Source organism: Hydra vulgaris, chromosome 02 (assembly GCF_038396675.1).
Source record: "Hydra vulgaris chromosome 02, alternate assembly HydraT2T_AEP".
NCBI lineage: Eukaryota > Metazoa > Cnidaria > Hydrozoa > Anthoathecata > Hydridae > Hydra > Hydra vulgaris.
The window spans coordinates 24,398,017-24,410,527 of record NC_088921.1 but is presented as its reverse complement, the minus strand read 5'-3'; the positions used below and the strand labels follow the sequence as shown (position 1 = coordinate 24,410,527).

At 30.2% G+C, this 12,511-nt stretch overlaps 1 protein-coding gene across 2 annotated transcripts in view; it reads right to left on the bottom strand.

The window, feature by feature from the left end:
• Positions 1-6,249, bottom strand: part of LOC100212788 (cysteine--tRNA ligase, cytoplasmic) — a 46,924-nt gene extending 40,675 nt beyond the window's left edge. For both annotated transcript variants that reach the window (XM_065790383.1, XM_065790384.1), the window contains exon 1: positions 6,121-6,249. In XM_065790383.1, the coding sequence (XP_065646455.1) occupies positions 6,121-6,122 (2 nt within the window). In that variant the 5' untranslated portion in view covers positions 6,123-6,249. The remainder of the gene's footprint in view (positions 1-6,120) is intronic.
• Between the last annotated feature and the right edge of the window lie 6,262 nt (positions 6,250-12,511).

Here is a 12,511-nt window from a genome sequence, read left to right as displayed (position 1 = left end):
TTTATATAATAATTTATAAATTTTTTGTTCAATTTATACAGGTCTTTTATATTACGCAAATATTTTAATACTTTTTCAAATCGAAATATTTAAATACTTATATAATTTATATTGCGCATAACTGCAATTAATATTGCATTAAAATTAATTTATAATGTAATATGTCATTAGAATAACTTTTTATTTTTATATTATCAAAATTAATTGTAATAATAAAAATATAACTATTTTTAATAATTAAAATGTAACTACTTATAATAACATAAAATGATAAAAAATTAAATCAAATTTGCAACTAATTTTCCTATAGGCTGTCAATCAGTCAGATCTATATTCAAACAATATGGGTATGTTCTGGTCTAATTTTCATAGGTAAAATAAAACTTTGTACATGATTTTTTACAAAGTAATATACAATTCACTCAGAAAATTTTTAATTGCTGTTGCAGGGAATTATTATGTTCAAAACCTTCACATTATTCTATTTTATATTATTGAAATATTTAACATAAATTTTAAAAGTTTGTGTAAAATTTTATATTCAATTTATAAACTATATTTTTAAGTTTTAAATTTTATTTAATAATATTTTTAACTTAAAAATATTATTAAATAAAATTTTATTACTACTCATTGAACTTTATTTATTATGTATGTGTTTATTATTTATTTATGTATTTATTATGTATTATGTATTATATTCTATGTATACATCTTTTCAAAACTTTGTAGATCACAAATCTGTTGAAATTAAAATCCTAGCTGCTAGTCCATGATTTTTAACAAACTTGATTTAAGCCATTAATTGAAAAAATATACTTTCATCTGGTCTATGGTAAAGGAAAAAACTGTACAGTTATGTAAAAATTAAAAGTTACTTCAACTATCTGCAGTACTTTTTAAAGTTATTATAAACTTACAACAAGCAATAGAACCACACTTCCAGACCTACAGTAAGCAAAAGAACCACACTTCCAGACCTACAATAAGCAATAGAACCACACTTCCAGACCTACAGTAAGCAATAGAACCACACTTCCAGATTTTTTAAATCCAATAGAAGCAATAACTAAGGAATTTAAAATCGAAAGATTTTATTTCCTAAATTAAAATTTTTAATTAATATTTCATAAAAGATGTTAAAAAACCAATAAATAAAATTGAAATAAATAGAAAATAAAAGTATTATAAATGTCTAGAACTTAATTTCACAACAGCTTACATCAGTAATTGTATAAATTTGATATTAAGACCAGTACTTATAATACAATAAAATTCTCAATGGATTCTCCAATTTATTCAGACATGCTTTTCCTTCAAAAATCTAACCCTAGACAAAGCTTCTGTCAGATGTTTTGTCTAGGGATTGTCAAGCATTCTGTCAGATCAAGTTATCCTGCTACTGGTAACATGTAACCCAGTACAATCTGCTTCATGTCCAGCTGCCTTGTAGGATACGCCTTTTTAGGCAATGGCTAGGAGATGCCAACTCCGATTTAAAACACCCCCTGCCTTGGGGCTCTTGGTTGAGTAAAGGCTAGAGATGGTGTCTTGATAAAAATACGCATCTTGGGCAAATGTTAAATGCACCCAGCTACTGTCGTGTAGAAGGCCTCCTAGGCAAAGACTTAAGGGGTAAACAGATTCTATCTGTTGACCAGCCTCACACCCCTTCTTCATCTATTAGGCTGGCGCAGATGTATTTCTGATACATTGTTTCCAGATTAGGATGTTGAGTGCTGGATCATCTTGACTCAATGCATGGGTTTTGCTTGTGTCTCTGTTTTTATGACTAGGCAACTCATTCTATTATCTCCTAATGAGGGTACAGCACTGAAAATCAGTTTTATGGTTCTGAGGCTGGCTGGTAGTCAGGTTTCCCGAACTCTGTGGTAGCTCTCAGAGAGGCTGATTCCATCAACAGCTGAAAAATATCAAAGTATTAACAGTGCCATGTTGCGCATGGATGGTGTCCCTGTTTGTACTTTTGGTGTGCATTGCGGACGCCACATTTTGAGCCCTTAGTTACAGCTTAGGGTTTATTAGTAGTAATGAGACAATTGCTTCGGCTATTAAACAGTGTTCTGAGTACTATCTATGCTTTGAGTCAAGTTCTTCAATCTAATTTAAAAATGAATAAAGTACCAAAAACTATAAAACACAAAAATCCATCATCATCACCAAGTTCTCTAAACCTATCATTCACTAATATTCGTGGTCTTCGAAGTAACTTTTCTTCCCTTGAGTCTTATCTCTTGCAAAGTTCACCAGACCTACTTGCTCTTTGTGAGACTAATTTGAGTTCAGCTGTCTCATCTTGTGATCTTAGTGTTGATGGTTATCTTCCTCTAATTCGTAAAGACTCCAATAGTCACATGCTTGGCCTGGGCATTTACATTCGTAAGAATTCATCCATTTGTCGTGAAACTAGGTTTGAATCCACAGACTATTCTTTTATGTGCTTTCGTTTAGCACCACTTCACTCTATTGCCTTTCTCTTTGTTCTATATCGCTCTCCTTTATCTCAAGACTGCACACTTTTTGACGTTACCTCTTACAACTACAGTAGAGCTGACTGGGATTCTTTCCGTGATTTCCTTCACGATGGCCCTTGGGTAGAAATCTTTCAACTTCCTGTCGACAGATGTGCTTCTTACATAACTTCGTGGATTCAGGCTGGCATGGAATCTTTTATTCCCTCTTGACGATTCCAGGTCAAGCCTCACTCTCCTCCATGGTTTTTCTTACACTGTGCTGCTGCGATTGCCAATCGAAACCGTTACTTCCATATTTATCAGCAAAACAATTCTCCAGAAAACAGGCGTCTGTTTATTACTGCTAGAAACAATTGTAAAAAGGTTTTGTCTAACGCCAAAACCCGCTATTCTCAGGTCATGAAATCTCGTATCTCATCTCAAAAATTAGGCTCTCGTGACTTCTGGAGAATCTTTAATAATATCAATAATATGGGCAAATCTATAATTCCACCTCTCTTGTATGGTTCAGACTTTGTCACCTCACCTAAAGACAAAGCTGAATTGTTTGCTAAAAACTTTTCATCAATATCATCTCTTGATTCCACTAGTTGCTTCTACCTAATATTGCCAACAAACAGGCTGATCCATTACTTGACATTCATATCACTCCAGCATCTGTATCTAAAGTGATTTCCTGCCTAGACTCTTCTACAACTTGTTGCCCGGACAACATACCTGTTATTGTCTTGCAGAAGTGTTCTCCAAAGCTGTCGTCTATACTCTCAAAACTATTCAACAAGTGATTATCAGAGTCATGCTTTCCAGCCTGCTGGAAAGCCGCATCTGTTATCCCTATCTTCAAAAATTCTGGAGAGCAATCTGATTCATTTAACTACCGTCCTATTAGTCTCCTTCCTATCATAAGCAAAGTTTTTGAATCTTTAATTAACAAACACTTAATTTCTCATCTTGAATCTAATAACTTACTTTCTAATAATAAAATACTAGTAATAACTGACAGGTTTTATCGTGCATTAGATGAAGGTGGAGAGGTTAAGGCCATCGCTCTCGACATTTCAAAAGCGTTTGATAAAGTTTGGCATGCTGGTCTTCTCCATAAGCTTTCTTCTTATGGTGTATCCGGCAACATCTTTAAGATCATCGAATCCTTCCTTTCCAATCGTAGCATAAAAGTTGCCCTCGATGGACAACACTCTTCTTCTTATTCTGAAACTTCAGGGGTTCCTCAAGGTTCTATCCTTGGCCCTATACTCTTTTTAATTTACATTAACGATCTTCCAGATATTCTCTCATCTAAGGTGGCATTGTTTGCTGATGACACTACCATTTATTCTTGTCGTGATAAAAAACCAACACCCTCTGATTGCTTGAAGGGGGGAATTTGAGCTTGAAAAGGATCTTACTTCTGCTACAGCATGGGGCTCACAGTGGCTGGTGAACTTTAATTCAGATAAAACTCAATTTTTTTCAGCCAATCGTTATCGCAATAATTTAGATCTTCCTATATTTATGAACGGTGATGTACTCGATGAGTCACCTACTCTTCATCTTCTAGGATTAACTCTTACTTCCAATCTTTCTTGGAAACCATATATCAAATCAGTTGCAAAATTAGCATCTGCTAAGGTTGCATCTCTTTATCGAGCTCGTCACTTTCTTACTTCGGATTCTATTCTCTATCTCTATAAATCTCAAATCCGGCCTTGTATGGAATATTGTTGCCATATCTGGGGTGGATCCTTTAATGATGCCCTTTCTCTTTTAGACAAGGTGCAAAAACGCGTTGTAAACATAGTTGGACCTGTTCTTGCAGCCAACCTCCAACCATTATCACATCATCATAATGTTGCTTCTCTTTCTCTTTTCTACAAATACTATAATGGGCACTGCTCTAAAGAGCTAGCGTCTCTTGTGCCATCTACTAAATTCATTCTTGTGTTACTCGTTATTCAATTAAGTGTCATCCTTTTTCTGTGACTGTTCCTAAGTGCTCCAAAAACGCTTATTCGTCTAGTTTTTTTCCTCGAACATCTTTGGAATTCGCTTCCTTCATCTTGCTTTCCTGACTCATATAATTTGATATCTTTTAAGTCGTCTGTCAATCGTTATCTTGCTCTACAATCTTCATCTTTTCTCTTTCAGTAATTTCCAACTTTAATTAGTGGCTGCTTGCAGCTTTGTTGGAAGCGAAGATGTTTAAAAAAAAAAAAAAAATCATGAGTTCACTAACTTTGATGTTAACCAGTAAAAATCGCTTCTAATATGTTTATCAAGTTCTCACCTAATAACTTTTTGAAATTAGTTTTAACTTTAGCAGCCATAACATGGTTTTTCTTTAGCTAAAAGTGGAAAAATTATATTTGTTAAAGCTAAATGCCCTCTTCTAGAACTAAATTTAATACAAGATTCCTTGTATTAAACGTAGTTCTAGAAGAGGGCATTTAGCATTAATTTACATACAATTTGTTTGTTTAAAAGTGGAAGTGTCATTGTGCTTATAGTGTTTGGCAAATAACTTTTTTTTTGAGGTACTATATAAAGCACTAACAATCTGTGAACACCTCTTAACTTTCCTTTATATAAAGCTATATAAAGCACTAACTATATAAAGCACTATATAAAGCTCTAACTATATGAAGCACTAACAATCTGTGAACACCTCTTAACATTCCTTTCCTTTAGAATACAAGTATCTTTTTTTTCAGAAGGCTTAGTTCTTTTAAAATTTTGAATTCTTCAGTTTTATTTTCAGTTAATTCACGATTTATCTCTGGTTGATAATTTTTTGGTAAACCCTGGCCTCCATCAGCCATTCCCTAAAATAAACAGATTTACTTAAAATTTAATTACGAATTACAAATTTAATTATAATGTAAATATGAAACACAATGATACCTTATTGTATACTTTTTCACTAATCTCTTTAACTCTCATCACGGCATTTATAATATTTTGTGAATAGTTTTTCTTAATTTGGGATTTTAGGGAACTTTCTATCTATATTATTTGTGTTTTGCTTATCATTATTTAGTGTTATTCTGCAGGTGCCACATTTACAAAGAGGATATTTACTGTTTAATATGTTAAAATCTGAATTTATATACATTTAAATTTGCAAATTTAGATTGCAAACTGTTGAGAATTTTTTTTTTAATTATTATCCCCACATAATGCACTTTTAATCAAAATTTGTCATGATTTGTTTGGCAAATCTAAGTATAATCCTCAACACTTACATATTAAAAACATCATAATTTGTTAAAAAATAAAGAAGATGCTAAAGATAAAAAATTCATTTTAAAAATGCTAAATTTGAAAATAATTTAAAAATCTAAGATAAGCAGCTAGGATTTTAATTTCAACAGATTTGTGATGCACAAAAAAAGTTCTTAAAGGATCTGGAAACATTTTTCATTTACATTTTAATGGATATTGAATTTGCCAAGGGCCAATGTGCCTATAGGTAGTTCAAGGCCAGATTATAAAAAGTAATAATATGCAGTTAAATAAATCATGCACACAAAATGTCATCTATTAAGCAGGTACATTTACAATAATGTAAATTAGAAAAATAGTTAAAAACTATTATTAAACTAGTACTTATAACCGCGATCATACTTACATAGAAGAATTTCCTGTTTAACTATCTACTTTTCACTAAAATAAGAAAATTAGGAAAGATGCAATGTCTTATTGTTGTGCATTGAATAAATTATTGTGTATTGTGTAAATTAATTAATTATAAATGATAAACTATTTGCATATATGTGTGTGTATATATATATATATAAAATATATATATATATATATATATATATATATATATATTTTAAAATAAAGTCCAGAAAAGAACAATTCTTACACATAAACTGCTAAACTACTCACAAATTATATTTATACTTTAATATCACTTTTTAGTAAATGCTTAATGTTTACATTGATAAATGTACAATTTTTGTTAATGCTTTATCATTATCATTAGTTGAATTATCCTTATTATTACTTTTTTATTATTATTAATAATTAATTGTATAGGTTTTTAGAATTAATTTGGAGTGTGAAACAAATGCGCTCAGATGAAAGGCTAAAAAGATGATTGAAGAATTGTGTAAGAAAAATAATTTGAAATTTTATTACAGAGATACCATGAATAAATATAAAAGAATAGGAAACTCTTATTATTTCATATTCTATTATATTTAAATCTATACAAGTATATACTCATTAAGTTAAATGCAAAAAACATAGATAACAAAAAATTATAACGTTTGATTGACATTCAGCATAACTCAACGAATTACTTTAAATAATAAACTATAAATGAAACTAACTTTCCAGGTCCCTTAAAAACAGAAACTCAGATGAAAGTTAGTTTTTTGACAACTTAGCCTACAAATTAGTATCTATAAAAATATTTTTATTTTTATTTAAAAATAATTATAATCACATGTTAGTTACAGTTACTTATTATTTTAATGCTCAATAGTTTAACAGTACTTTATGGGTACTCTAATTATATAACAAAATACCTACATAAATATCAATAAACCATAGTTTCAATTTTAAAAAATTATTCTATGTTAGAGAAAAACTAGTTTATAATATTCTTTATAATTACTCTAAATAAGTTTCATAATCATAGACTATGATTTATGAAATTTATATATCATGTTTTAAAGAATACCATTACTTATTATGATATTCGTTTCATGATAATATTATAATAATACTAACAACAATAAAGATAATAGCAAAAACAACAACAATAATAACAATAATAACAATAAAAATAATGAAACCCTATATTTACTAATATAAAAAAAAATGCATGTGTGTGCTTGTGATAAGAACACACACACACACACACACACACACACACACACACACACACACACACACACACACACACACACACACACACACACACACATACACACACACACAAAAACACACACACAAAACACACACACACACACTTGCAAAAATAAACACGCACACAAAAAAAAACACACAGTACACTGTAGACATGTGACATTAAAATAACTGTAAAATTATATAACAAAAATAGGACTTTTAAATTTTCCATACTACTAGGTAAGGTTTTCTCTCGTGAGAAGCCGGATAAATTTCCATAAATTTATTTTTTTACAAAAGCTGAATTTAAAAAAATAACAACTAATCAAAGAAAAAAATGACTACTAAAATGACTAAAAAATTCGACGAATTCATAAAACGTTTTATGCGTTACGTATACCAATTTTTAATGAGCATTTAGCCGGCAGGAAGAGGGTGATGCAAGATATATAACGGCAATTCTTTAAACTAAGTCAGTCACGTTTTCTTTTCTTTGCGTTACGTCTCACAATACTTAAATAAACGTTTTTGCCGGCATGAAGAGGATGATGCAATAGTAGTCGCCGTTCAATAATAATTGAACGCCAAATCTTTTACGTCGCTGCCTGTTAACTCAAACAAACTGCCTTGCGTTAAACTTTTATTCATTATTGTTTCCTTCGCGTTTTAAAAAGATGAAGAAAGCAGTTTTATATGAAAATTCATTTTTATACAGAACTGAATATAAATAAAATAGTTAAGTAAGAAAATTCACAATTACAAATGAAATATTTTGATATTTACACTGAATATCCTAACATAACTGTTTTATTTTTTTTTTATTTTTTTGTTTTCCTATTTTTTTTAATTTCGCTTACATTAAAATATGTCACAGTGCAGTTATATGACGTATATACGGCGTTACAATTAGAAAAATTCTAAAATCAGCATAATTAAAGAAAGAAAAACACTCACATATATAAATATAAGCATATATACACTTACAAATGTATAGATGCGCACATATATAAATTGCTAACAATTAAACATAAGCTAGGATCTGAAAGAAAATCACAAGATCTTGTCGTCAGAACCTTATAAAATACAAGCAAGCAAAATAAAGACAAGTATAACATACTAAAAAATAAAGTAAAAATAAAAATAAAAAAAGTAATAAAACCCAAGTTGAATAACAATTTTCAAAATATTAGAAGTATCTGAGTATATTATCAAGTGAAAAAATACATTTTTTAGATTGAGCTTGAAATTCCGCTGAACAATATTATTACATAGGTGGAGTTCACGATAAGCAATGCAAAATTGATTAAAATATGTGTGACAAAACGGCTCATTTAACAAATTTATGTTTCTCATATCGTATTTGTTGTTAGGTTTGAGTTTGAAAATATTATTAGAAGCGGTAGAAGATAAATTATTTCTCCATAAATTTACAAAACATAAAACTTTAAATACATTGAGTTCAAATAAATTTAATAATCTCATTTCAGTAAAAATAGGTTTTGTATGTGTAAAACGATCAGCATAGTTAATTATGCGGATCGCTTGTTTTTGACGACGATAAAGAAGTTTTAACTTTTTACAGTACTCCCCAAGCAGTGTTAGCATAATTTATGTAACTGTGGATAAAAGAGTAATAGAGTTGGCTTAAGCAATTTTTATTACGGTAGTTACGAGCTTTATATAGAATCTCAATGTTTTATGAAAATTTAGTAGATACATAATTAATGTGTTGATATCAGGAGATGTTTTCATCGAGATAAACGCCCAAGAATTTTGTAATGGCATCATTTTTTATTTCAATTTCGTCTATATAAAGTTGCGGAAAGTTTCTTGGTTAACTTATTACATTTAAACCAATTTGATATATGTTTTAGTTCTTTATTACTGCTTGAGAGGAATAGATTGGTATCATCTCCGTACGTGATACTTTTATGGTTTGAAGCTTTATTCAAATCATTTATATATATCAAGAAAATTAGGGGTCCGAGGATTGAACGTTGGGAACACCGCATACGATATTAAGATAATTATTTTGATAACCATCGTTACTAATTACAAATTGTTTTCTTTTTGTTAAGCAGCTTCTAAACCATTTTAAACCTTTAATTTCATAATATTTAAGTTTTTGTAGTAAAATATATATTATGAAATTATACAAATTTTGACACAGTATATCATTGTAATGATATACTGTGTCGAAAGCTTTTGATAGGTCAATGAAGGTACTAAACAAGTAATGTGATTATTGCATGCTCTGTTGAGTTTTTTTTTTTTTTTTAAATCTTCGCTTCCAACAAGGTTGCATGCAACCACTAATTAGAGTCGAAAGTTACTGGAAGAGAAAAGATGAAGATTTTAGAGCAAGATAACAATTGACAGTAGACTTAAAAGTTTGAAAATTATATTAATCAAGAAAGCAAGATGAAGGAAGGGAATTCCAAAGAACTGTTGTTCGAGGAAAAAAACTAGACGAATAAGAGTTTTTGGAGCACATAGAAACAGTCACAGAAATAGGATGAGATTTAATTGAATGACGAGTAACACCAGAATGAATTTTAGTAGATAGCAGAAGAGACGCTTGCTCTTTAGAGCAGTGCCCATTATAGTATTTGAAGAAGAGAGAAAGAGAAGCAACATCACGACGATTTAATAATGGTTGGATTGCACCTTGTCAAAAAGAGTAAGGGCATTATTAGAAGATCCGCCCCAGATATGGCAACCGTATTCCATTCAAGGCTGGATTTGAGATTTATAGAGATAGAGAATAGAATACGGAGTAAGAAAACGTCGAGCTTGATAAAGAGATGCCTTTTTAATAGCCGAATGTGTCGAGCTCGATAAAGTTACCTTTTTTAAGGCGGTAGACCTATGAAAAATAGAGATTTTTGATCAAAAATTGAAAAAATAGGTAATTTATTGTTTTTATATAAAAATTTATCCTCTATCTGCTGATATATGACTTGTTTAGGTTTGATCAAAATAAAAGGTTTTAAATTAGCATATTTTATTAGCTACTTTATTTGTTTATCTTAGCAACGCCATAGCAACGAAAAGTTGAGTCCTTTTTTTTACCCAAATTAGATGGCCAAAATGACAAATCTTGTAAAGCTTCTTTTTCCAATATAATATTGATCTGCGGTGATTTTGGTCATGCTTTCAAGTCACATTTTCTTATAATAATTGTCATATTAAACTGTTTAATATTGGTTGTGGTATAAAATCATTATTTATGAATTTTTCAACTCTTGATTTAAATCAAACAAGTTGTACTTGTGTATAACTGGAATGTCTTCTGAAAAAAGCAACAAGCAAAATTTTTCAAGAAAAAGAAAGAAGAAGCCTCCTGTAAACAAATATTCAAGAATAAATCTTTCAAATATTTCACCAGAAAAAGTTACATCTAGCATAAGTAAAAAGAGGCTAATTATAGATCAAGCTAATCTCAATACCAATAGTGAAGTAATAAGACAGGAAGATGATTACTTTTTAATTATTAATTTCTCTATACTTAAGAGTTTATTTCAACCTTTGTTAGTATGTCCTGAATGTGGCCATAAAAAAATAACTGTCAGTGATAACAGAAAGAAGAGAAAGGGATTTGCCCATAATTTAGAACTTTTATGCGAGTCATGCAAATGGTATAAATCTGTTTATACATCGAAAGAATGTATTAAACAAAACCATGGTCAAGGTTCTAAAATCTACGAAGCAAATGCAAGAGCAGTAGTTGGTTTTTGTGAAATCGGTAAAGGTTTTACTGCAATGGAAACATTTTCCCAATGCATGAGTATGTTTTCTTTATCTAGAACACCATTCTCTAACCTTAATGACAATGAAATTTATACAGCATATGAGAAGGCTGCTTTTAATAGTATGAAAAAAGCAGCTGAAGAAGCTCAAAACAAAACATTAAATATTCCAACAAAACAAAGAGTAACAATTGATGGCTCTTGGCAAAAGCGGGGTTTCACATCACGAAATGGTGTTGTAACAGCTGTCGTCAATAACAAAATTAAAGATACTAAAGCTTTTTATAAGCATTGTAAAGGTTGTTCAATGTGGAAAAAATATAGAGGATCACCAGCCTACAACAGATGGAAAGCAGATCACACATGTCACATTAACTATACAAAGTCATCTGGTGCAATGGAAGCAGCTGGTGCATTGGAAATCTTTTCTCGATCAGTTGAAAAATACAATTTGATTTATCATGAATACCTAGGGGATGGTGATACTTCCTCTTTTAAAGAAGTTGAAGAATCTAATCCATATAAAAATTATAATATTTAACCAATAAAATTAGAATGCATTGGGCATGTGCAGAAGCGACTTGGTACACGCTTGCGAAAAATCATACAGAAGTATAGAGGAACAGAGAAACCCCTACATGGAAAAAAGAATTTGACTAATAGTGCAATTAACTCAATGCAGAATTATTATGGTATTGCAATTAGAAATAACACTAACAACATTTATGCAATGAAGAAAGCAGTAGGAGCAGTTTTGTGGCACAGCACCAATTTCAGTGATAATAGCATTCGTCATACTATATGTCCTAGGGATGAATATTCCTGGTGCAAGTGGCAACTAGACAAGCTAAAAGGTACAAATACTCACACTAACAAAATTAACTTAACTATCTTTATTCATAATATAATAAAACCTATTTTTAAAGATTTATCTGATGATGATTTGCTTAGAAAATGTTTACATGGTCAAACCCAAAATTCAAATGAAGCATTTCATTCAATTTTATGGAGTCGTTGTCCTAAAAACATTTTTGTAAGTAGAAGAACATTTGAACTTTGTAGAAACTCTGCAATAGTTCATTATAATGATGGTGGAGATGGGGTAAAATCTGTTTTACATTACTTCAGATTGTGACTATTCCAAAACTGGTTTTAAAGGACCAAAAAAGAATTGTAAACAAGAGTCGTAAATCAACTTCAATATGCAAAAAGCAAAGAAAGAAACTTAGATCTCTTCATAAGGGATACTTAGATACTGAAAAAACAGATTCATATAGCTCTGGTAGCTTTTAAGGAGTGTTTAAGGAGACATAAGTTTTGATTTTTAATTTTTGAATTGATTTTTCTCATTTTCAAATTTTTAGTTTTTTTTTTAATTTTAAAACATGATATCTCCAGTTTAAATTCAGC